This window comes from Topomyia yanbarensis, chromosome 3 (genome assembly GCF_030247195.1).
Source record: "Topomyia yanbarensis strain Yona2022 chromosome 3, ASM3024719v1, whole genome shotgun sequence".
NCBI classification, from domain to species: domain Eukaryota; kingdom Metazoa; phylum Arthropoda; class Insecta; order Diptera; family Culicidae; genus Topomyia; species Topomyia yanbarensis.
In genome coordinates, this window is record NC_080672.1 from 279,019,626 (window position 1) to 279,046,743 (window position 27,118).

The 27,118-nt window shown below is 37.8% G+C and overlaps 1 protein-coding gene across 2 annotated transcripts in view; it reads right to left on the reverse strand.

Annotated features, from left to right (window-relative positions):
* The window catches only part of LOC131693063 (sodium/potassium-transporting ATPase subunit beta-1-interacting protein), a 124,713-nt gene that overhangs the window by 33,885 nt on the left and 63,710 nt on the right, over nt 1-27,118 (reverse strand). For both annotated transcript variants that reach the window (XM_058980541.1, XM_058980540.1), the window contains exons 2-5: nt 15,178-15,315; nt 12,192-12,272; nt 7,502-7,699; nt 7,357-7,417 (exon numbers count right to left, since the gene is read on the reverse strand). In XM_058980541.1, coding sequence (XP_058836524.1) covers nt 7,357-7,417; nt 7,502-7,699; nt 12,192-12,272; nt 15,178-15,315 — 478 coding nt within the window. The remainder of the gene's footprint in view (nt 1-7,356; nt 7,418-7,501; nt 7,700-12,191; nt 12,273-15,177; nt 15,316-27,118) is intronic.

Sequence of the window (27,118 nt, forward strand, 5' to 3'; positions counted from 1 at the left end):
GCGTTTAGAAGATTTTGAATGCAGTATTTTCCAAAAAACAAGTTCGCTTACCGTATTTTATACAGTAATGAATGAGAACGAAGACGCCTGTACGAACAAAAATATACACAGAAAAAAAATTGTGGCATATTTTTCAAATGCAAAAATTTATGTTTCAAAATTAAACAACAAAAACCACCCATTTTTTAAATTTTTTATCTTTCGTCATTAAAAACCAAAAGAGAAAAGAAACATAAGTAAAGTTATAGGAAACTTTATGAGTATTATCAAAAACCTATTGTTTTTGATAGAGAAACGCGAATAACTTATGAAAAGATCGTAACAAAATAAATAATTATTTTTGTTGAAGCATACTTGAAAATATCTCGAAAACGCAACATTTTCGATTTTTGGTGAACATTTCAATTCGATGTGGTATTTAAAATCATATTCAATAAGGAAATCGTATTTATGGCTGTAATTAGAATGAAATATAAAAATATTTTTAAAATTGTTGTTTGGAGAAGTTTCGTACTGATAGCTTCTCCGTGATCCAAATGCGCTGAAATAAATTGTTTTCCATGTTTCAAACGATACACATTTGATTGTAGAGATGGAGTAACGCAAATAACTTATATCAATGGCAAAATTTCGCGAATTAATTGTTTTGTTGAAACAAAATTTAAAATATTTGAACAACTATGCCATTTTGGAAGATTTTAGTTAAATGAATTTTGATTTGAAATAGCATTTAGAAAAAAATTATAAGAAAATTAGAGCTTTTTTCCGTCAATTTGAAATAAATTCAAAAACATGATTAAAGTCTCAACAAACATATGATTTGGGCGTATAAGTCATCTGTCAAAATTCACTTTGAGTGGAAATTCCAGACAAACCTTTACTCGCCAATCATAGTTCCTCACTGTTGTGCTATCTTATGACAGGCGCCATTCTGGGGTAAACGGAATTGAAAATGCCAAATTTCTTGTCTGAAAAATCTCTAAAAAGTGACGTTTTTATAAATTTGAAATTCTTCTTGGTTACTGAGATATAGTGAGAGACGTGATGAGAAATTATAAGTTTTGGCTCTAAATCACTGTATCTTGGGATTGGTTCAAGTTATATTGAAGTTGGATGTCTTGTGCAAAAATGTATAAGGAACACAATGGCATAAAAATTTTCAGAAAAAAAATACATATGTTGCAAGGAAAATACTGTTTTACTTTTAAACTGACAATATTGCATGTTGGGCAACACTGTAACCAAAAATTACTATCTTTTCTAGATTCCTTGACCAATTTCCTTTAAAATGCATCTCACCGATTATTTCCAGTCCCAATAAAGCCAAAGATATGAATAAAAGTTTATAACTGAGCTTTATTTGAATAGAAAATTTTCCATACACGATTATGACACGTCATACAAATTTTGTCATCAATACACACCTATGGTACGTGGGAGTGCGACTTTTGTTTACATTTTTAGCAAAAACTCTCAACGTAGTCAACGGATCTGAGATATCAATACATAATAGACATAAGTTTAAATTGTTTCTACCGTTTATAAGTTTCAAGATATCAATTCTCTAACTTTAAAAATTGTTTTTCTCGAAATGTGTTAAATGGCACTTGTCATAAGATAGCACAACAGCGACTAGTTGTTGGTAATAATCAAAAGAGTTTTCTCTTTCATTAACTACTGTGAACTGTATTTGACCATTAACGGTTTATCCGGAACTTCCAATCAAAGAGAATTTTGATAGTTGGCCGTAATCATATGTTTGTCGAGAAGTTATCGTTAGAAATCTATAAATTTTTGTTGACGAAAGATAAAAAGTTTAAAAAAGTGTTTTTTTTTTTGTAATTTTATTTTTTTAGCATAAAATTGTTTTTGTGAGAAATGTCACAATTTTTTTGCAATGAATACTTTTTTTCTTGTGGAAGTTTTCTTTCCCTGTAACGCTTTCTCAGATAGTTTGTGATAGTTCAAATTCATCTCGTCAGTAACTAGCACCATCTGGGTGTCTAGTTAGACGAGATGAATTCGAAACACAAAAAATAAAACTTAATTTAAGTTAGGTTTTGTGCCCTTAATGCACAAAGTGGTTCAGTCCAATTTTCCCTTATGGGAATTTAAGATTGCATAATGCCAGGCGTTTGGCTCCCGAGCCAAAAGACAAGAGTTCGTTTTCGCTTTCTCGTCAGCAAACCTGAGCCTCTGTGCTTGCTTCCCGGGACATCACTCGGGACGGCTTTGAACGTTCACATGTGTCGTGTGAACTGTTTGGAATTTTTTTTGTGTCTAACAAGTGCTAATTTGGGTACTAGTTTAGATACATCGTTTAACTAGACACCCAGATGGTGCTAGTTACTGACGAGATGAATTCGAAACACAAAAAAAACTTAATTTAAATAAAACATGCGAAAACCTGAACCTTTGGAACCACAGTTTTCAGTCAGTTTTATTGGAAAATTCAGTTAAAGTAAACAATTGGCATACACTTAACTTGGGTAATACATATCTTTCGACGTTGTTTAGCATTTATTACCAAATCCTCCAATTGTATTCATCGCCTCAAAATGATTGAATGGTGCGTTTCTAATGAAACATACAATATTATTTCTTACCATACAAAAGTGCTTCAACAATACATATCTAGAATTCTAGGGCTGAGCACCAAAACTTTTCGAACATCGATTTTTTTGGGATGGCCTTACGAGCATGTTTTAATACCAAAAGTTACAAATTAGTTGAAACTATGTTTTTAAATTTGTATGTAAATATGAGGAGTATGGAAAAATATCTACATAAATTAAAAGTTTGTCCGCATTTACTGTCTCTAATATGCAAGTTCAATCGGAAAAGTGAATTTGCAAGATTGTCCCCATTCAATAATGTGTGTACAGTCTATTTTGAAGAGAATCAGTTAGCGTCTGACTACAGAACGCACTTGCTTCGTATTAAATTTCACAGCCTATCACATCTCCATTCCTTTGTGTATTACAAGGCATATGCCGTTAAAAGCTAGCACCAACATTGACCGTGCGCTGAAAGGCAAATCTCGGAGGAAGCCTTATCATAGTATACGTATGGGACAAGTGGATGACCTATAAGCTTGAAATCACTAGCAAATCTTATCATATACGAAGAGACATGGTGCAAGGGGTTAATTTTCATTTATAATAAGACTGCCTAGTCGCCTTCATAGCCCACTAGGCTCAAGAATGCACGAGAATAGTACTCGCATAACTTGAATAAATTCTCAGCCTATTTAAGACATGAATATGAGCGAAATTGTACAGCCAATATCCACGCACCAGTCAAACGCGTTCTTGCAACCAGCTCCATAAAAAGATAACGATAGCACACATAAAACGCATCATCATCGGGCTTCACGCTTTATTGCCACTTTCAGTAGCTATCGCAGAAGTACGACTTGCTCTCATCGTTCCGTCAGAAGATCTGAGTTGCTTTTCTCATCGACATCCCAACTTAAAGGACGACGGCCTTGTTCACCGGAAGTCAATGTCGTCGCGTACATCATTATATGGCTTGCGTTTCTCATCTTCGCTTTTCGATTAAAAATTTACCCACATGTGTTGAGCAAGACATAAGAAGTTTAGCCCTTAAATGAACGCAAGCAAATGTTAGAATGTTGCAAAAATCGCCTTGCCTTGCTGTGTGCTTAACTATAATTATTTTGAAATGCATTTAAGGGTTAAACGAATTTTTTTAAAGAAACTCATGTAAAGTTGCATGTTCTGAGAACCCCTCCCATAAACAAGTTGTTCGTTACGTTTAACCATTTGTCGGACTGGTTAGAAATTGATTGGAACTGACTACCAAGAGTTCTACAACCAGTTCCAAATTGACTTTAAACAAAAAAAGGGTTCGACGATAATCCCAAAAAATAAGCTTTCCATATAGACAAGACTCACGAGAAGCAATTACCAACGGACGGACCCAGCACTATTAACATAATTGTTTGGATAAAAAGATTTCATAGAGCAACATCATACCATGCTACAACCTGTCGGTTGCGACGTTCAATCCGTACACGAGGCAACCTTTTCAATTATTAATCTATACCATCTACTTCCTCTCGATGCTTCTTTAAACCTACTATGCTACTTGATGATGTTTTCCTAGAATGATAAAATTGCCCAAGGAAAAAAACATGGCTCTTTCGCCAGTATAGAATAACAGATCAAAGCAATGTTTTCTTCCGAATGTATCCTGATTTAACAGCGCTGCCAACCAATTCATTTTAATATGTCTACCAAATTATCTTAAAAATATCTTGGCATTATGATTTCTATTGATTCTTTGCCTGAACTATTTGATGATTCTTCTCTTTATATTTTAGAAATATATCAAATAGTGCCAGATACCTAAGTTATGGCTTGAAATTATCATCCTTTATACCATTTACTCAAAGAACTATATGATTATCTGATAAATAGTCTGTGATATATTAATCTTAACCCACTATAACCCAGGGGTTTCAAAAAGTGAGCCAAATGCAGTGATATCTTCAATTCCACCAAAAAATGTATCAAGGATTATGGGAAAAATAAAATCACCGCTTAAAATGGTTTTGAGAATGAAAATATCTCGTGCAAAAAAATTCGTACGCTTAAATAAAAACAACAAATTTTAAGTTGTTTGACATATTTCTTCGGATTTTATGATAGACAACACTTCTTTTACACCTGTAGGAACGTTTTGTCACATAATGGAATTATTAGCACGAATTTCAACAATAAAATTCAATTAAATGTATTGCTTACTTTTCAGCCGCCATTTGCCCCAACTATACATGGTTCAAAAATGTAAACAAAATTATAAAAAATGGCAGTTGTCTTGTTTCACAATGAAATATGAGGTGCAATGATCCCATTAGTGCAATAATAAAGCAGTTAGATGCCAAAATTCTGTAGTAAATACGCGTAAAACGATGGATAGTTCTGCGTATGAAATTTCATACGCTAGGATATAATGGGTTAATATAGAATTGCTAGCAATATTAAGCGACACAGTATTCCAGGAACCAAGACAATATAGATGTGGTATTATCAAAGAAACTGAATAGACAAGGGAGGGGGCTAGCTGAGCGGACATCAGGCAAATTTTTTTGATATTTTATTCGAATTACAGCATGAATCCAAACTGTGATGGGATAGAGAAATAAATATTAGAAAATGAAATGCAAATCTGCATCCTTTTTTTAAATTTCTTTCAGACCCATGTGATTAGAGAAAAAAGCCCGTCAAGATTAGTAGAACGTTACTGATGTTTTATATTGTCGAGGCGTTTCAAGAGAATAATTTAGAATGAGAAGAGCTTTAAACTGATATAAAGAATTCGTTTTTTTACATATTGGCCTTACTTCTTAAACCTGTGGCCACCAACCCCGCCTATAAGCGGATTACAAGTGATCTGTTGTATAATACTCAAAACACGATTATAAGTTGTCATAAAATACATTGCACAGTGGTCCGAAATGCAAATTTAGCAGGCATTTTGACTTAAACTAAACCACTTAGCTTTATTATATCTTCGTAGTTTGTGAGCCCCTTCTTTTTGTTAAAACAACAGTTAGAGTGGATTTAATTTTACTATAAAAAATTAATTACTACGTCCATTCAAAGTCTGATAAAAAATTATATCATTTAACGCAAATTCATGAATTACGGAATATTTTCTGTGAGGGAAAAGTTTTGCACTCCAAACTTTAAAAATTACATGATGGCATAAGTATAAAAATATTTTTAGAAAAATTTTAGGAACCAAATAGAATACGTTATTGATAATTGTTGAATCTCGCGCTTGGTCAAGTCCCCCCCAAACCTTTTTTCGATTTTCATGCTAGCCTGAAGTATTTTCCCGTTTGGAGAGACAACGTAAATTTGTGTTTTTGCCCCAGAAAAGAACTGTATGCAGTCAACAGAGTTTTTACAAATCTCGCCGCTAGCGTAGAAAGTCTGAAATTGAATCTAATTTGAAATTCCATCTACATTCATGAACTACCATGCTGCTTGTGCTGTGTTTGTCTATCTCAAGGGTAGCAAACTATACGAAGCCCCACTCAATATAGATCCTAAAAACTACTTCTGGGCAAAATGGAATGGAAGGTTACGGCCGTGCAATCATAAAATAGTTTCTATACACGGAAAAGATAGCGCTGTAGGCAATTTTTGTGAGTATATTCGTAGCATTCGCTCCGTAGTACATTTCAAAAATATATCTCACTCTATTCGCCTTGCTGAAATTGTGGTAAATGCAAATCTAGTGCATATGGCCAATGAGATTGCATTGAACTTTCTGCTCCACGATGCAGCAAGTGGAGGTGAAAGCTATTATTGCCTTCATCCCGCTTGAATAACGAGCAACCGCCGCGACACGGGCATAAAACATAGCAGCTCAACTTTCCACGTGATTCAACAGGTAAGGCAATGGGTCGAGGTTTATAAGCAGGCAATAAAATTGCGCTTCATCAAACGCCTCACACCAAAATGATGTCCTTGGGCTTAAACCGACCCTATTATAGAACATATGGCGTTGATAGCTTGTGCTATGAACTATTATAACATTAAGTAGAAATTTTCGATAAGATTTAAACTTACTTTGTTAGATGTCTAACAAAACTCTTTACATGTCAACAACGACAGTGAAATTCTTCTGATCCGCTTTTTGTAGTTGTTTTTGTTACATAACTGATTTTCAGGTTAAAATGTATACAAATCATCTTGGAAAGTTCCTGACTCAACAATAAACAACACTTCACACCTAAGTTTGCACGCAAAGCACATTATTGTGACGTATCTGAACAGGTCGTAGTTCTAGACAATACCGTGTGGAACGGTAGAACTGTAAATTTATAATTTATTATTTTGAGAGCGAAATTATGTTTATTACATAATTTATTCCGAATAGAAAACCCTCCCGGCGCTACTTTTATGTTATGTAGAATTCACATGGATATCTGAGAAAGATCAAGTCTACATAAGATAATCAAATTTGGACAAGATAAGATTTCACTAATAAAAAATATAAGAAACTAAACTAAAATTACATAAGTGAAATTGTTTATGATGGCTACAAACATCCCACAAAGATGAACGAGATAATGAAGTAAAACTATATTAATACTTGTTAGTTTTCTAATTTTTAGAAAATCCCTTTACTAGAAATGGGTTAGTAAATGGAAGAGATTGTAAGCTCTAACCTAGCTAAACTAATATAAATGGCAAAAATCACAGGTGGAGGTGAAGGAAGATTGGGGATTTGTAGATAGAAACAAGAAAAAAAACAGGTTGAGGCAGTTCAACCAACTGCAGATAGACAAACGGTTGAACTTAGTATTTGACTACTTACAGCTATCGTCCTCGTCTAGATACGTATGCCCCAGACAGATGGCTCCAAAGAAACCAAGTATCTGAAACGAACAAAATAGCCATGAGAACCAGCTAATCTTCACTGCAGTTTATAGGTTGGACCTAGGTGAAACAAATCGACTTACCGCTAGCGCACATTGTATACTGGAATGAACAATTTCCACTATGTGATACTCCAGAACACAGCCATCGACCCGCTCGGGCCTCACTGGTCGGTACGGATCCTCCGAAGTGATGTTCGTCGGATAGGTTGGCTTGCAGCCATAGCCGTTTACCTCGAACCACGACACGCTTCCGGTGCCCATATTTAATAAGTCACTATCCTGCAAACAGTAAAAAATATGACGTCAATTAAACGGAAACATATAAATTAAATAATCCCGCAATTCTAGACTATTTATAATTGTGTCTTTGTACAAAACATTTAAATTGCAACTTCCAAAGCCACAATGGACATTTTCCTGTGAATTTAAAATCGTCACAATGTTCGACCGTGTCTAAGCAACGTTGCAAAAAAGTTGAATGGCCTGGCCCAGACAGAGAGAACAAACCGCAACGAGTGCAGTGCACTGGAATCAGCAACGCACTTTAAAAGTGAATAGGGACGCGATGGTTGTATACCGCATTTTGGAATATGTGCACTAAAAATGTACCGACTACAAAAACATGTGCAATGCAATATTCGGGAATAATAGCGACAGTAAAAAGTAATTTATCTTGGCACTAGGCCAACACAATCAGACTCGTGGCGTGGAACGCACAGAATAGCTGCATCATTCCTAAAACTAGCATTGCAGTCGGAATAGATTGCAGAAAGGTGATTGCAGATTAACCATAAACCAAGCGACCCGCGTACCGCAAACCTATCATTCATGCAGTCATCCACTCTATCCAATCAAAATGGTATGATTTCGTTGACTTTAAATGCAACGTTGTGTTTCTGTTTTCCATGCCAGGGACTCTGTAAAATACTACAATATAGAAACAAGACAAATAATAGTAACAAATAACCATGCAGGAAATGTAAACATACAGAACCAAACTTTTTTCAAACGGGCCACCCAAACTAGGTGAAATCACAGTTTCGATGGAATTTTTGAAAACAAAATTTTTGACGATAATATTGACATTTAAAGTTGAGAATAAATCGGCCTGTCATTTGTAACTAACTTATTCCAGGCCGTATGTCACACAGTGATCACCTTCCATACAAAAGTCGAACAAAACCTTAAAAGTGCCCCGCATAGCATGAAAGCTTCACATTAGGGTAATTGTGTGACACTGAATTTATATTTGATGTTCATTTTTTTCCTTCGATATTTTGGCACTTAGAGTGGTTCGAAAATTCAAAATTTACGAATATAAAGTGCACTGAAAACTTATTTTCAAAGAAATAGGTGTGAATTTTTAGCAGAACATTTTTTAATTATTGATATTGCTGGAAGACATTTATAAATTGTGTTACGACCCTTGAGTAATCCATCACTACCACGCGTCTGCTTCAGAAATATCATGGAAAATCACCTTTTTTCATATCTCGGGACAGAAAGGGGCAAAATAAGTTTCAAAAAAATATAGCCACTTTGAACATTATAACTTTAATTTAATGCACGATTTATTATTAGCTCTTCATATTTGAGCGAGAAGAGAAGCTTGTATCAACTAAATCGAATGGCAAGTATAATTCCAGCGAATAACTTTTCACATGAAATCAGTTCGACCTTAATCGGAATCTTAGCTAAAAAGATTGAATAACATGGGTTTTGAATACAGTTTTTTTCAGAATTCATCATCTATTTCACCTTTCAGCTTCTGTAAATATCGAACATTCGTCCTCAAGATTTAATATTTTGAGAAAACTCTATTAAACCTTTTAAACAAAGGTAAAAAGTTAAATTATGAACAATCCAAAATAAAATTTTGTCCAACTAGGCGGATTTTGAACAATGGATTGTAAGCGTAAACTGCTTGCGTTGCCGCGAGTTCTTCCATATCACTAGACCTCCCGATCATGTCACCATGAAACGTGTTGTCTAGGAGATATGAGCGTAATTTTTTTATTGGTCCAACTGAAGGCATGGGGCTAGTCTACTAGGACCGAGGGTAAAGATTTCCGAACGTGACCGATTCATGATCGCGCGAACACGTGCACGTAGGTACACTCTTGAGACCGAAGTTGTAAATTTATAAGTGCTAAAATGTTCACTTAGTCGTCAAGGTGAGGTCTTAAGCATTTGTATGTTGACGTGCTGAATGCTAGAAGAGCGTGAGGTTCCCCATACCACTCAAGTCCCCGGTCAACTGAATTGAACCGAAGGCATGGACCTATGCTACTAGGGCCGAGGGTAAGGAACTTTCGGACGTGACCGATCTATAGTCGCGCGAACACATGTGCCGTGCGTGAGACCGCATGTATGAGTTTGTAAGTGCTAAAATGTTTACTCAATCACCGGAGTGTTTTCATGTTTGTGAGATCGCGGGCGTAGTTGTGCGTAGACGAAGCTCAAGCGTTTGTATGTAAACGTGTTTGTCGCGTAGTTTTCTCTAAGGAATATGATAAAAAACACTTTGTGCATAATGACACAAAACCTACCGTGAAATTGTTTTTAACGTTTCGCGTTCCGCTCTTCAGCACATGACAGCCGTGTTTGTCGCGTCAGCTGGCGTGTATGTAACTTAATTTCGCGTGGATAAATTCTATTTTATAATCGTGTGGCTATTCGCGTGTGTTCTTGAATGTTCAGATACTAAAAGAGAGTTCCCAAATATCACTAGAGTTCCCGGTCATATCGCCACGGAACGTGTTGACCAGTGTATATAAGCGTCATTTTTTTTGAATGGTCCAATTGAAAGCATGAGTCTAGGCTACTAGGACCGAGGGTAGAGACTTCCGGACGTGACCAGTTCATAATCGCGCAAGGGGTGGATTAATGCTTGAGATAGCTATGCTATGCTGATCGGGAACGGATGATTCACGTGCGTCGGCAAAAATATCGTACTTTACTTTATCCAACCAGCGAATCCTAGGAAGGATTATCAATTTCTATAATTTATTCAGTTTGAGGTTTTATTACTGCAGGACTCGAAACTGTGTTCATCCCATCTGTAGTTGGGTACCTACTTCGCATGAGGCCTGCAAACTAATGAATGATCGAACAGGGATATGCGTAAGAAATGTCTCATCTCACTGCTAGGTGGATTAAATATGTTTTTTACATACTTCGCGTCAGTTTTGTTATTATACTACTTCTTAATAATGAAGCTCAGTTATTGATATCGGTTGAAGCACTATCCATTGATTGTAGGCCTACTCAATGAAGTTGTGTGGCACTCTGACTAATAGGAATAAATAGAAAAGAAATCCCCCTACATATACCTACTCATCTAACACCGCACCATCCAAGCACAAAACATTCTCATTTCATATAACCAGTGGGAAAGCTAATATTTCCGATTTCTTCACTCTATAGTATGTTCGCTCAATCACATATGTATCTAACGATGTTATCAACGATCTTATCTAACTTTGGCATGTCGCGTCTGTATCGAATATGTCGCACATCCCCACTTTGCGAGTGACGATATAGTATGAAACTTTTGCTGTACGAATTGGAACAAAGATTTTAATTGGATTTTGTAGACAGAGCAAGCAAACCAGCTACGACAGACCGAATGAACGGGAAAAATTGCAGTAGTTCACTTCCATCAAGGCTAAATTAATAGAATGAGTGCGAAGCTAATCAAGAAGTAAGCTAATTGTATACTTTCGTAACTTATGATGACGCTTTTGTTGTTATGACTTGACTATACTTGCTAAGAACGAAACCTATTCCTGAATTCCATCAATGGGAATCTTTAGAAGTATGCAGTTTATAATTTTGTTTGATGAGTAATGATTTTGGAAGTAATTATCTCAGCTATTTTATTTTATTTTTAAGGGTGACAAAGTGGCTTTTTTGCCAAAAATTTTCGATAAAACATCCACGCGAAAACTATAAAGTTTATAACAATGATGTCGTCTGGGATGTTTTATGACGATTCAAAACCTTCATTTTAGTGATATAGTTGCAATGATTAATCCTCCTTGAAGTGCGATATTTGCTACAAATTCCTGCCTTTTTCATATAAAGAAAGGCTATGCAATCACTCCAAAATTCGTCTTTCCAACCGAGGCCCGGGCAGACAGAGTGTTATATACTATTCGATTCAATTCATCGAGATCGTAAAAGGTCTGTGAGTGTTTATGTGTGTGTGCGTGTGTATGTGTGTGCCAAATAATGTCTCTCAATACTCTTAGAGATTACTGAATCGATGTGCATGAACTTAGTTTCAAATGAACGTATAGCGCTCTTATAAGGTGGTATTGAAATTTTTGTTGATCGCACTTTCCGTATCGGAGTTACGGGTTGAAGAGTGTGGTCACACAGTAAATCCCCATATAAACAATTACCACCTAGATGTCCAAATGCTGTTATACCTATTAAAATAAGTGCTACATTATTTGGATTTGCAGATCTAGATCAATCAAAGTAGCTTCAACCAGATTTACCACCTATGACGCTTCTTGAGATCCCCGGGGAACTTGCGAAGGTTCAAGTTCAGGGTACACCTATTTTACAAAAACAAGTTAAAGCCTTCAGAAATATTGAAGAGCTTATTTTGTGAACAACTTTACTGAGGGCCAAAAGTGTATAGCACATTCAAAATTATGGACAATTGTGTGTGAATGAATATGAAATAATATATCATATTATCAATCTCAATTGAGCGGTATTTTTGTTTGACATTACATGTGAGAATTTCGTGTATACTTACCCTATCTAAAATCCCTGTGTTTAAATAAAAGCATATTAAAAATACGTTCCATCCTATCCATAGAAGATTCCATAGTGAGTACTGAAAATAAAGAAAGGTTGACAATTAAGAGATAGAAGTACAATAATTAAAAAGCTCACAGACAAATAATATGGTTTGTTAAAATCGCACCTATACTGTTAAATTATAAAAATCACTAAAACGAAGTAGAAATAGAAGTCTTTCTATAGTGGGTATGAACGAAGTTCGATATTATAGACTGTGGTCGGGGTATGCCCAAAACAATAGGTAAACCCGACACCCCACGACTTTTCCGAGAAAAGGAACACAAAAAATATTTAATTCGTCATTTTATAATGAAACGGTCACTTTTAATACGAATATGTTGAGAATACCGAGGCACATTGATGGCATATAAATTAATCAAATGTAAAAAGAGTATTGAACCTATTACAGTCCTATTTCTGCCATCTTTTTTCAACACATTGGCTCAAATGGTACATTCGAGGTTTCGTTTCGCCCAGAAAAGAGGCCATTTTTGTCATCATACCGATTGATTCTTAGGAACGAAGCAAGGATATTGATTCCAATTCCATCGATTGTAGGGCGCGCAAATAACGCAATAAAGAATTTTTCGATAAAAAATTGGTCAACTTCAACTTGACGCACTTTTTATCGTGTGTTAAAAAACCTGCACACCCCACATTTTAAACATGTATGTGTGTGGCATCATGCCTTCTGTTTGATTTTAACATTTGCTCTTCAGTTATGAAAATGCCTTTCAAGCAGGAAGAGCAATGGACATTGTTCAAGCGTATAGTTTTTGCATCATAAAATTGTAGAAAAAACTGTGTAGTTTAAATGAAAAATTTAAGTTGATATGTAAACTCAGTTATCAAAAAATCACAATTGAAAAAAATAATAAAAACCTGTTTTAATCCACCTAGCGGTGCAATTGTGTCTTTCTCAATCATGAACACGAGAATGTTTGCGTTGTTTATATTCATTAAAAGATTCCAAATACATATATTATATTTTAATATTATTAAACATTACATAACAAATATACAAGAAAAGAAATCATTATTCGAGTTCTAAAATTTTGCAAAAGAAAAAACAGCCACGGTAATATTGAACTGAAAAAAGGTGCGAAATCGGCAGTCTCAAAAAGTCGATTTTTATAAAAAAAATTTTCATGATTACATAAAATCTCGACGTTTCATGCATTTTAAGGGTGTTTGGCATCAAAAATACGAATTCGATTTCTGAAATTTCATGGGGTTCCCCCTTTGAAAACAAATTTAAGTTCCGGCTTATATGGGAATTTCGTATGTGACCGGACGGTTCAGTGTATATTTCCGGAACCATATAAGCGATGCGTACTAAATTTTATAGACATCTGTGGGGATATTATAGCTATCATTTGGGACTAATTTTGTGGAAATCGACCCAACCATTTCCGAGAAACTGACATGAGTTTGCTAGTTTTGAAAGATGGCCGCTTTTCCCGGGCTCTTCCGGAACCATCTATGGTGGTCAATGTAGTCAATGAAAGTTTGTTTGGCCGTCGGTGACCTAGAACTGCAAATTTAAGTTATTTGAGACATTTTAGCGAAATTTTTACCTTTTTGCTTTCATCGGAGTATGGGTTTGAATCACAATTTGCTAATCGCACGCCACAACCCGTAACTCCGGAACCGGAAGTCGGTTCGGGATAAAATTTAATAGCCATTTACGGGGACGTACATCTTTCATTTGAGACTAAGTTTGGTTGATTCGGTCTAGCCATCTCCGAGAAACCGATGTGACTGTTATTCTGAATTTGGATACTTCCGCCGGGGCTTCAGGAACCGATGATGGTGAACAAAAAGACTTTGAATGGCTGTTAGTGACCTAGTACTACAAATCGAAGCAGTTGTAGTCACATTTTGGAAAAAATTTCACCATTATACATTCATTGCAGAATTTATTAAAATCGACATTTTCTACGTGATCGTACTCATCACCCTGTAATTCCCGAACCGGAAGTCGGATCCATTAGAAATTCAATAGCAGCCTATGGGAACGTTGCACCTTTCATTTGGGACTAAGTTTGTGAAAATCAGTTCAACCATCTCTGAGAAAAGTGAGTGAGATTGTGTTCGCGTACACACACAGACATTTGTCAAACTCGACGAACTGAATCGAATGGTATGTCACTCGGCCCTCCGGGCCTCCGTTAAAAAGTCGGGTTTCAGAGTAATAGCAATACCTTTCTATGGAGAAAGGCAAAAAACACTCTTTACAAGAAAGTCATTGAAATTGTGGTGAATCGGTTTTTCGTGAACATTCTGTAACATTAGCTATTGTTCTTTGCACTTGTCTAACATTACTATGAGAAACACACTTTTAACAGCGAAATAGTAAATTGCAAAATTAAGAGCGGACGCCCACTCTAAGGGGACCTAATGCGAGCCAGCGAAGTTAGTTGGGTCTTTGGTTATCACTTACACTGAGAAACAAAAATATGCATAGTTAGCATACTTTATATTCCCTCTCTTTTCTTCTGATGTGATTGTTATACATTTTCATGCATATACTTCTAGTAAGCATTCAATGAGCGGATAGACCGAATATGTCCAATGCAAAAAATTTACAGCAGAAGACACGAGAAGCAGATAGAAAAGTATGCTATCGATGCATAAATAAAATTTTACGTGTACATAAGTTTTCGTCAAACAGCTCGGTTGAGAGGTTGTTGATATTGATTATTAATTCAAACGCCTTGATAATGCTGCTCGCAGCTGCTTTTTCACATGAACCAGTTGAATGTACCCGTTTTCATTTAAAAATCGTTTCAATAAGTCAAGGATTTATTTTAAATCACGATTAGTTTGTCAAAGGCATAGTACTAGATGTACGTACGTACAACCTGCGGTATGAAATCTTTTAGAGTACACACAAATATGATCGCTGAATATGTATAGTAGCTTAAAGCAATACTTACCGTTATTAAATATTTTGGACGATATTGATAGGCACCGAAGAATCCAAATATCACAAATATTATATGAAAGAAGTTCACCAGTATCGGTGCCCACATAAACCCGAGGAAGTCGAACACCTGGCGTTCGATGACGAATAACTGAAATTAAAACAGAAAAGGCGAGAAAGAAGAAAGACATTAGTTATCAAATTATTTTACATTCATGTTCGGCATGATAATGACATGGCTAATGGGTGAAATTTACATCGAATGGAAGCGTTGTCTATCGCTAAATGAGCCATTCCGCCGTGACTTTGAAGAATTTATTCCAAAGAGATTTAATTATGCGATAATTAAATCGAAGGGTGCTGATGTGTCTCATTTTGTTAAACAGCAGCTATCAGCGTCTACTACAATATTGTATTCTGTATACCCCAGAATGGGAAAAGAATCACCTAGCACGATATGTTATCGAACGTATTACCTGTAGACTGGTCGAAGTAGCAGGCTACTTTGATGAACTCCACGTATAGGCACTCACGTTGCGAATGAGTACACAGTGTGATACCACAGATGTTCACAGTATGGTACACCACATATTACAGACTCATTCGTAACCCACAATTTAATGCTGATGTCACGAAGTATTCATGTTTCAAAAGAGCATTTCTCGACAAACATATGATTACGGCCTAAAAGCCAACTGTCAAAATCCACTTTGAATGGAAATTCCGGACAAACCGTTACTAGCCGAACACAGTTCACAACAGTTTATGAAAGGAAACATATTTTTCTTTCGGTTACTATAAACATCTCTGATTGGCGCGTAACGGTTTGTCCGGAATTTCCATTCAAAATGGATTTTGACAGTTGGCTTTTAGGCCGTAATCATATGTTTGTCGAGATTTTTTCATTTTGTTTTTTTCTATGCGTGGACCAACTAATGCAATAATATGAATCTAATATGTACGTCGTAGATTCACAAAGCCTATCAACTATAATTATAGCTAAAGAAGAACGAGATTGTGGTATAGTAATATTTCTACCACAGTTAACTTATTGAAATAAGACACTCGATAACGGGTGCCAATTGCAATTTTCAGATTGCATGTCGTTTATACAAATAAATAAACACAGTGCGAATGAAGTAGTTCGATCGATCCGATTTTGTAACCCTGTGGCCATTCACATATTCACGTACGTTTTTGGCCACGCGGACCGTCATTCTGATTTTTTTAGTTTTCGTGTATCGATCACATTCTGACAGGGAGTGGGTTACTCCATATCACTAGAGTTCCCGGTCATGTCGCCTTGGATCGTGTTGTCCAGTGGATATGAGAGCTATCTTTGTAATTGATTCAATTGAATACATGAACCTAAACTTCTGGAATCGAGGATAGAGACTTCCGGACGTACCCGATTCATGATAGCGCGAGTGTGGGGAACTGTAGGTTCACGCTTGAGACAGCGTTTGAGTGTGTATAAGTGCTTAGAGGTTCATATTATCACCGGGATGTTATCATGTCTGCGAAAGCGCGGGTGTAGGTTGAGTGGATGATCGCGAAGGGCTCAAGCATTTGTATGTTTGTTTGTTGCGTGTATGCGACTTCGTGTGTATAAATTCGATTTTCATGTCGCCATGGAACGTGTAGTTTAATGGATATGAGCATCATCTTTTTGATTGGTTCACGTAAAGGCATTGGACTTATGCTACTATGGCCGAGAATAGGGGCTTCCGGAAGAAACCGATTCATGATCGCGCGAACACGGGCATTTGGAGGTTCACTGTTAAGACCGCATTTGGAATTTATAAGTGCTAAACCGTTCACTTAGTCACCAGGGTGTTATCCTGTTTGCGAGATCGTGGGTGTGGTTGTGCGTGGATAATCGCAAGGAGCTCGTGCGTTTGTATGGTGACGTTTTTGTCACGTGTGCTAGTGTGTATGTAACTTCGCGTGAACACATTATTTTTATAAGCGTGTGGCCATTCGCATGTTTGGCTGCTAGGATCAAGGGTAGAGACTTCCGGACGTGACCGATTCATGATTGCGCGAGCGGTGGGTTGATGCTTGAGACCGCGTTAGTAAATTTTTAGGTGCAAACGTTCACTTAATTACCGGGGTGTTTGAATGTTGGCGAGATCCCGGGCATTCGCATTTGTGACCAGGTTTGTGTTATCGCGAAGGCTACATTTGTACGTTTGGAATGAGACATTGTGAGTGTATATGAGAGAGTAAGCAATTTGTGTTAGTGAGTGTGAGTTTTCACGACTTTGCTTCCGAAATTTTGAAAAGGGGCCCCGTTATTGAAAAGTAAGGCGTTAGTAACGACTAAAATAAAGAAAACACACACACTAATTTAGTATACGTACATGCCCATATAACGGTATTGTTTCGGTAGTACTGGACACTGCTTTATTTCCTCAATTTCCTCCTCTAGATATTGGTAATAGGGTAATTTCGGGAAAGATGCCGCGTCGGGTGTGATGCCGCACTCTCTATATCTCGTATATAGGGTCACTTTTTTACGGTAATATGATATTGCGAGTTTGTCTTTCGAAGAATTACAACACTGGAGATGTAAAATAATCCTTATTGTTAACTCATGAAAATTTTTATGTGCGTCCAGTTGCATCACGGAGCGTCGAAAAATTTTCAGCACCATATTAAAATTTCGTTTTTTTTTTTTTAAATTGTTCGATTTCTTTTTGGTAAATCATGTTTCGGTTGAATAGCTGGGACCTTTTAGAAGGCATTCTGATCATGAGCACGGTCATCCATAATTTCAGTAGAAAATGTCGTTGTGCGGCATCTATCCAATACAATTGGGAGAGATGCCGCATCAAAATTGTGGGTGAAATGTCGCACTCGATGACGGAGTATACTTAGCTAAAATGTATTTTTTTCACCTCAGAATGTCATTGAATGATTCTTTGCGTCAGGTATAGGTTCCTAATGAGGTACAGTAAGATTCCGTTTTTGGCACGTTCCGTTTTTGGCATGCTCCCATTTTGGCACACTCCGATTTTGGCAATAAATGGGTTCCGTTTTTGGCAACATTCTTGTTGTACATAATAAGTCTTTTAAAGATGTGCAACAGATATTTTTTTAATAAATTGACATCACATTTGACTTTATTTCCAAACATGGGGGTCATATTAACCCTCAAAGGGCAAATCATTTTTTTTTTTTTTAAATTTTGTTAAAATTGTCTTACAGTTTCAATACATTACTGTGATAATTTTGAGATGTTTTTTCACAATGTTGTTTTATAATAGTGTTATGCATTTAAGGGTTAACTATATTTTACACTATACGTGTTTTGTTTAATGATCACAATAGGTATAGAAATGTATTATTTATGTATAATATAACTGGTAACAGTGTAACTAATGTTTGACGGAGTCAATTTTTATGGTAAGGCCCAGAGCATGTGCATTTTAAGAGTCAAGTACAGAGGAATGCGCTACACTGCAAAAAAGCTAGTTCTGGAGAAAATTTCCAATAGAACCTTAGTAACATTGCGAGCCTCTTTCTCTTTGGATTATTACGACGTCAATACAAAACTTAGCACTAAATTTTCAGTACATATCGAAAGCTGACCACGGTGCGTCCCAAAGCAGTATTTAGGAATACAAAAGTGATGGTTCCCAAATAATTTGGCAAATTTGTTAGTTTTTTTGGCAATTTTTTTTTCAAATAAATGGAATTGGGATGGTCCTTGTGGTTGAGGTGTTCAAAGTATCGACAGTTTAGATGTGTGAAGTTTTCCTGCACAATTCCCTACAATATAATAACACAAATGAATTGAAGCAAGATTGCTGAATAAACAAGGCTATCTATACTGGTTAATTTATTATGATTTTCTTTTTTAAAGATTTAAGGTAGGGTGGCTCTTGAAAAGTAGGGTTGCTTATATTATCTTTTGATGTGTTAATTTCTCGCAAATGCATTGTTCTAGAAATTTTTGGAACTTTTATTGGAGCACATTTACACTGCAGTACTGATGTTTAATTCTTTTTGTTTGGATAGTTGTAAGTGATTTATATAAGTTTTCTTCAAACCTAACTATCTTGCATTTTGATTTTCAAACTATCAATTCCATCTGGAAGATCGACGATTGGTTAGTCATTATTATAAAATTTATTTATTTTAAAAAAAAAGCTATGTTTTTTAAACAAAATTGTTCATTAATATTCACGAAAGAAAAGATAACAATCCCAGGAGAAATGTCATGATAACATTTAACACTTTGAAGCTTTTTTTTAATGTTGTATATTTTCGAAGATTTAGGAATAAACAATTATTTCTAGACATACGTCTCCCAACCTTTGAACGGAACGGATCGTTATATTTCACAGTGGTGTTCGTTGTGTAAATTTCAGTGATTGAAGGTCATCCTTTGTTCGTTCGTTAGCTGCCATTCTGCTGGTGCCGGCAGTAAATCCAGTACATTGTTTTCGCTGGTGCGGAACAATCGATGTTGTTTGCAGATAAGTTTTGCTTTATTTTTTTTTTCCTCGTTTGCTTTCTTTCCTTTTCCCTACTTTTACTCTACCTTGTAATCAAATAATAAGACACATTCCCGTTTATATAACGCTCTGCCCTCGTGCTTAAATGGCCGAGGGCGAAATACCATCTGATGTAATCATGGAAGTCCCTGATCCCCCTAATACTCGCATTGCTCCCCGTATAAAGCAGTACCCAGAAGGTTCCTCTGGGCCATGGGTGGTATATTTTCGGACCGGAGAGAAACCGGTTAATATATTAAAACTTTCTCGAGATCTGACTGCTAATTACCCGGCCGTAACTCAGATAACACGTGTTCGGGCAAACAAGATACGTGTTCTAGTGAATGATCTCGGCCAGGCAAACGCGATTGCTTGCTGTGAGCGCTTTACGCGGGAATTTAAAGCATACGTGCCTTGTGTGGCCTGTGAAATCGATGGGGTAGTGTCCGAACCGGGCCTGAAATGCGAAGAACTGTTGGAGCACGGGGTTGGCTGCTTTAAGGACCCCTCTCTTGAACAGATTAAGATCTTAGAATGCAAACAATTGTATACCGCAAACACCGAGGGAGGTAAGACTACCTACTCTCTATCAGGCTCGCTTCGGGTGACATTCGCCGGGTCCTCTCTTCCCAACTACATCCTCCTTGACAGGGTTCGCCTACCAGTTCGCCTGTTTGTACCGCGGGTCATGAGCTGCAGCAATTGCAAGCAGTTGGGCCACACAGCCACATATTGTGGAAATAAGAAACGATGCGGCAAATGCGAAGGAGAGCATGAGGATGACTCTTGCGACAAAGAAACTGAAAAGTGTATTTGCTGCGGGGGCCCTTCACATGCTCTTAAATCATGTCCTGCGTACAAGCAGCGCGGGGATAAAATTAAGCGCTCCCTTAAGGAACGCTCAAGGCGTTCTTATGCAGAAATGCTAAAGAATGCTTCGCCATCTGTCCTGTCTGAAAATCCCTATGCTGGTTTGGCTAACGTTGAGCAAGAATCTGACGACCCACGAGAGGGAACATCTTTGGTTAACCCAGGGGAATCCAGGAAGAGGAGAAATCCAGCCTCCCCTACATTGCCTCGTAAGGGTGCCAAGGTGTCGTCCACTCAGAGTGCGCCATCTACAACCAATAAATCCAACGGAAGTGATGCACAAAAGCCGAAGCAATTTGCTCCAGGACTTGGAAATATTAATTCTAACAAGGAGAACCCACCACTTCCAGGGACATCCAAAACCCCAAGTGTCCCCTTTTTTCAAACAGATACTCAGTCCAGTAGCGGACTAATGAAATTTTCTGACATAGTGGACTTAATTTTCACAGCTTTCAATGTTACTGATCCTCTTAAAAGCCTTCTGATACGTTTTCTCCCTATAGTGCAAACATTTTTGAAGCAGTTGACTACTAAATGGCCCCTCCTTGCAGCGATCGTATCCTTCGATGGCTAAGTCAACGAACGATTCGATCACTGTTCTACAGTGGAACAGCAGAAGTATCCTCCCGAAAATCGATTCCTTTAAATTTTTACTAAATAGTTTAAAATGTGATGCTTTCGCATTATGTGAAACTTGGTTAACTTCCGATATAAATCTCAACTTCCACGACTTTAATATAATTCGTCTGGATCGAGAAAACCCCTATGGAGGAGTACTTTTGGGGATCAAAAAGTGCTATTCTTTCAACCGAATTAACCTCCCTTCGACACCAGGCATTGAAATTGTCGCTTGTCAAGTTTTAATCAAAGGTAAAGACCTTTGCATTGCTTCCATCTACATTCCTCCTAGAGCCTCGGTAGGGCACCGAACGCTTTGTAATATCACGGAATCCTTACCGGCACCGCGGCTAGTTCTGGGAGACTTTAACTCGCACGGTACGGTATGGGGCTGTCTTCATGATGATAATAGATCAACATTAATCCAAGATCTTTGCGATAATTTCAACATGACCATCTTAAACACGGGAGAAATGACGCGGATTCCTACACCACCAGCACGCGCAAGCGCGTTGGATTTGTCGCTTTGCTCGACATCGCTACAGTTAGATTGCATATGGAAGGTGATCCCTGATCCCCACGGTAGCGATCATTTGCCTATCGTGATTTCAATTGCTAACGGTTCAAGACCATCGGAAACAATCAATGTCTCATACGACCTCACACGGAACATTGATTGGAAGAGTTACGCGACCGCGATATCCGTTAAAATCGAATCCACTCAAGAACTTCCTCCGGAGGAAGAGTACAGGTTTTTGGCTGGCTTGATTCTCGACAGTGCGAGTCAAGCTCAGACTAAACCAGTACCCAGCGCGAATACCCATGGACGGTCTCCCACCCTGTGGTGGGATAAAGAGTGCTCAGAGCTGTACGCGGAAAAGTCCACTGCATATAAGGCCTTCCGGGAAGACGGGTTACCCGCTAGCTATCAACAGTACGAGTCGTTAGAAAGGCGAATGAAGAGTCTAATGAAAGCCAAAAAACGCAGTTATTGGCGCCGGTTCGGCGACGGGTTAACGAGAGAAACAGCGATGAGCACTCTTTGGGGTACGGCTCGACGTATGCGTAACCGTAATAGTACCAACGAGAACGTGGAATATTCAAACCGTTGGATATTCGCTTTCGCCAAGAAGATCTGTCCGGACTCTGTCCCGGTACAGAAAACGTGCCGCGCCGCGTCTCCTCACGATACCGCGAACGAAACACCGTTTTCGATGGTGGAGTTCTCACTTGCTCTCTTATCGTGCAACAATAACGCCCCAGGGTTAGACAGAATCAAATTCAACTTGCTGAAGAATCTGCCTGACACTGCAAAAAGGCGCTTGTTGAATTTATTTAACAAGTTTCTTGAGGGTAACATTGTCCCTCATGAATGGAGGCAAGTGAAGGTCATCGCCATCCAAAAACCAGGAAAACCAGCCTCCGACCACAACTCGTATCGGCCGATTGCAATGCTGTCCTGTATTCGGAAGTTATTCGAGAAAATGATCTTGTTTCGCCTCGACAATTGGGTTGAAGCAAATGGCTTACTGTCAGATACACAATTTGGCTTCCGCAAAGGCAAAGGGACGAACGATTGCCTTGCGTTGCTTTCTACAGAAATCCAAATGGCCTATGCTAACAAAGAGCAGATGGCATCAGTCTTCTTGGATATTAAGGGGGCTTTTGACTCAGTTTCTATCAACATTCTGTCAGAGAAGCTGCACCAGCATGGTCTTTCGCCAATTTTAAATAACTTTTTGCTAAACCTGTTGTCTGAAAAGCACATGCACTTTTCGCATGGCGATTTAACAACATCGCGATTTAGCTACATGGGTCTTCCCCAGGGCTCATGTCTAAGTCCCCTGCTCTACAATTTCTACGTGAATGACATTGACGATTGTCTTGCCAATTAATGCACGCTAAGGCAACTTGCAGACGACGGGGTGGTCTCTGTTACAGGGCCCAAAGCTGCCGACTTGCAAGGACCATTACAAAATACCTTGGACAATTTGTCTGCTTGGACTCTTCAGCTGGGTATTGAGTTCTCCACGGAGAAAACTGAGTTGGTTGTTTTTTCTAGGAAGCGTGAGCCGGCGCAACTCCAGCTTTTGTTAATGGGTGCAACGATCAACCAGGTTTTCACATTTAAATATCTCGGGGTCTGGTTCGACTCTAAAGGTACCTGGGGATGTCACATTAGGTATCTGAAACAGAAATGCCAACAAAGGATCAATTTTCTCCGAACAATAACTGGAACATGGTGGGGTGCTCACCCAGGAGACCTGATCAGGTTGTACCAAACAACGATATTGTCGGTGATGGAGTACGGGTGTTTCTGTTTCCGCTCCGCTGCGAACATACACTTCATCAAACTGGAGAGAATCCAGTATCGTTGCTTGCGCATTGCCTTGGGTTGCATGCACTCGACCCATACGATGAGTCTCGAAGTGCTGGCGGGCGTTCTTCCGCTAAAAAATCGATTTTGGGAACTCTCATATCGATTGCTCATCCGATGCGACATTCTGAACCCGTTGGTAATTCAAAATTTCGAGAGGCTCGTCGAGCTTAATTCTCAAACCCGTTTTATGTCCTTGTACTTCGACTACATGGCACAGAGCATCAATCCTTCTTCGTACAATCCCAACCGTGTCCGTTTCCTAGATACTTTTGATTCTACTGTATTCTTCGACACATCCATGAAGGAAGAGATTCGTGGAATCCCGGACCATATACGCCCGCAGATGATCCCCAATATATTTTATAATAAATTCCGAGAAGTCGACTGCGACAAAATGTTTTACACTGACGGATCAAATCTCGATGGGTCCACTGGCTTCGGTATCTTCAACAATACTATCACCGCTTCATTCAAGCTCAATGATCCCGCTTCAGTTTACGTCGCAGAGTTAGCTGCAATTCAGTACACCCTTGGGATCATCGACACTCTGCCCACAGATCACTACTTCATCGTTTCGGACAGCCTCAGCTCTATCGAGGCTCTTCGTGCGGTGAAGGCTAAAAAGCAACTCCCGTATTTTCTGGGGATGATACAGGAGTCCTTGTGTACGTTATCTGAAAAATCTTATCAGATTACCTTTGTTTGGGTCCCCTCTCATTGTTCTATCCCGGGCAATGAAAAGGCCGACTCATTAGCAAAGGTGGGCGCATTAAATGGTGACATATACGAAAGACCAATCTGCTTCAACGAATTTTTTAGTATTTGTCATCAGAGGACGCTCAACAGTTGGCAAACCTCGTGGAGCAACGGGGAACTTGGACGATGGCTACATTCGATTATCCCAAAGGTATCAACGAAGCCTTGGTTCGGGGGGATGGATGTGGGTCGGGATTTTATTCGCGTAATGTCCCGACTTATGTCCAATCACTACACCATGGATGCGCATTTGCGGCGTATTGGGCTTGCGGAGAGTAGTCTGTGCGCTTGTGACGAGGGCTATCACGACATCGAACACGTTGTCTGGGTATGCGCCGGGTATTGTGACGCCAGGTCTCAGTTAAAGGAATCTCTTCGGGCCCGAGGTAGACCACCCAATGTACCAGTCCGAGATATGCTGGCAACTCGTGATTTCCCCTATATGTCCCTTATTTATACCTTCATAAAAACGATAAATATCCCAATTTAGCCCCTCTCTTTTATTTCTCGTTTTTAGAGTTTCCTCCTGCCTTGTGGAACCGATCAGCTCCAGAGTGCCACTATGTAACCGCCGTCGCCCTTACCACTACGCCTGCATAGAAGGAAACTGAAGCGAGAGCGACTCGAGGTCCGATGATTTTTGAAGGATTCCCCGCGGGTCCGAAGAATACCATCCGCCAATCCGGTACTCGACGACTTACTAGACTGAGGCGCAAATTTGTTTCGCTGATCCCCCTTACCCCCCCCCCCCCCCGTTCGAGCGAAAGTTGCAAGTTTTGCTCTTCCTTCCCTGTCTCTCCCCTGTCCTTGATACAACTGCTGCTACACTGATGCGGAAATAAGCCACCGTCTGAATATCTTGACCAAGCATAAGTTTTAGTTAAAAAATTCAAATTAGTATTCTGTATTCCTAGTTTTAAGATAGCTATAATTTTTACTCTTTATTGAAACTCTTGTCCTCCATCTTATTTGTTCCTCCTTTTGTGTACTAAACTATATTGTTAGTTTTAAGATAACCGTAAAATATTTCGTAAAATACTATTACTCCCTCTCTTGTATATCAAAGTGAATCCCTTGTTTTAAATTTTTTCATAAAAAAATCTTTTGGCCCTCTCTTGTATATTGAATCTTATTTCTAGTCTTAAGATAGCTGTAAACTCTTTTTTTTTCCTTTGTAAACAAAATATTTCAACATTGTAACCTCCTAGTTTTAAGATATCCAAAATGTAAAAACACAAGCATTTGGCACCGCCAAGCTAACGCATTTGTGCCTATCAAATAAACGAAATGAATAAAAAAAAAATTATTTCTAGACATATTTTTCATAAAAAAATGTTAAAATTCATTTTCTTGAGTATTTTTTTAAATGTCATGTAGTGCCATCTACATTAGTTATATAGTATAAATGTATTCAGTACATGTGTTAAAAATATCAAACAAACAACTTTGCCGAAGGAAGTTTTTTGATAGAACACCTCTGTCAAAAGATATAACTGATCTAGATCGATTTCTACTTATCTAGATCAAAACCAAAGTTGTCAAAATAATTATCATTTCCATCTAAAATACTTTGCTAAAGACACTAATCCTCCAGGATATATACTCAAGGCGCTAGAGGTTTTGAGTGTCGAAAGTAGCATTCTGCCCCACCGTGCGACGTCTGAATTTGATAAAAACATGAATAAAATTGAATTTGCTTATTTTTTCTTTGCTTAAAAATCCTTGAAACATTTTTGAAATCGTAAATTGAAAATCTAAACTTTAAAATTAAGGTTCCATTTTTGGCGCGGTTCCGGTTTTGGCAACTGAAAAAAATAAAATTGTTGCCAAAAACGGACACCTACTGTATATCCACAAACTAACGGACCTAACACAATGACATATAACATAATGAGTCTATTTATCTATACATTCAAACGAGCGATATGTATCTAAGTAATAGTTACTTCGGTTTATACTTTAAAGTTTCAGGCCCTATTTTTCGTGAACGCAATGATTTGTAGTTATGTTAATACTGGGATAAAAACGAAAATTTCAACGAATTGATGCTTTTTCAAAATGAATCTTTCAAGAACAAAGTTAAGTTATAAAAATTCATTGTTGGGAGAAACAACCAAAAACTGCTTTCAAGGAACCCTTACCAACACATAGATATATATCGCTCGTACAAATATATAAATGAAAAGTACGCTTAATCAAGTTACTCCAGCTTATCCGTTACACAAGGTTTCAAAAGAAAAATATTTTTTAAAATGCTGAATAAAAAAAATGTTTTTTAAATGGTAGTACCCACTTAAGAAAAATTAAGGTGCTAGCCGATTTATAGGTGTTTTCAAACTTCATGAAACTCAGCTGAAGGCACCCAATCACAAAAACATCAAAGAGAGCTAGCAAATACTTTTGTTCACCATTTTTCAGTTTGTGACCACGGTGCGGCGCCTCACCCGCACATGCGGCATCTCTCCCGCAATAACCTTTTTTTTTAAATGTTCATGGAAATTTGAAGAATTTTTTTTCCAAATCCATTTCACAGTGTTTTAGAAACTTGCCGCAATTGATAAAAATTATTTCATTAAATATTGGATGGTTTACTTTGATGCAGGATCGATTTTTAGAAATGTGCGGCATCTCTCCCCAAATTACCCTAAGTATAAAACTGTTGTTTGTATATAATGTTAAATATTCTTGTCACTAACACTGAAATGCTACTACAATATAGGTACTGAATGTACTTACAAAATTAAAAACTGTGGTCATCGACTGCTGAATCCCCATTCTTCTTTAAAAAAAAACTAACAAGCATTTTTTTCGTAGTGAAATATATTCAA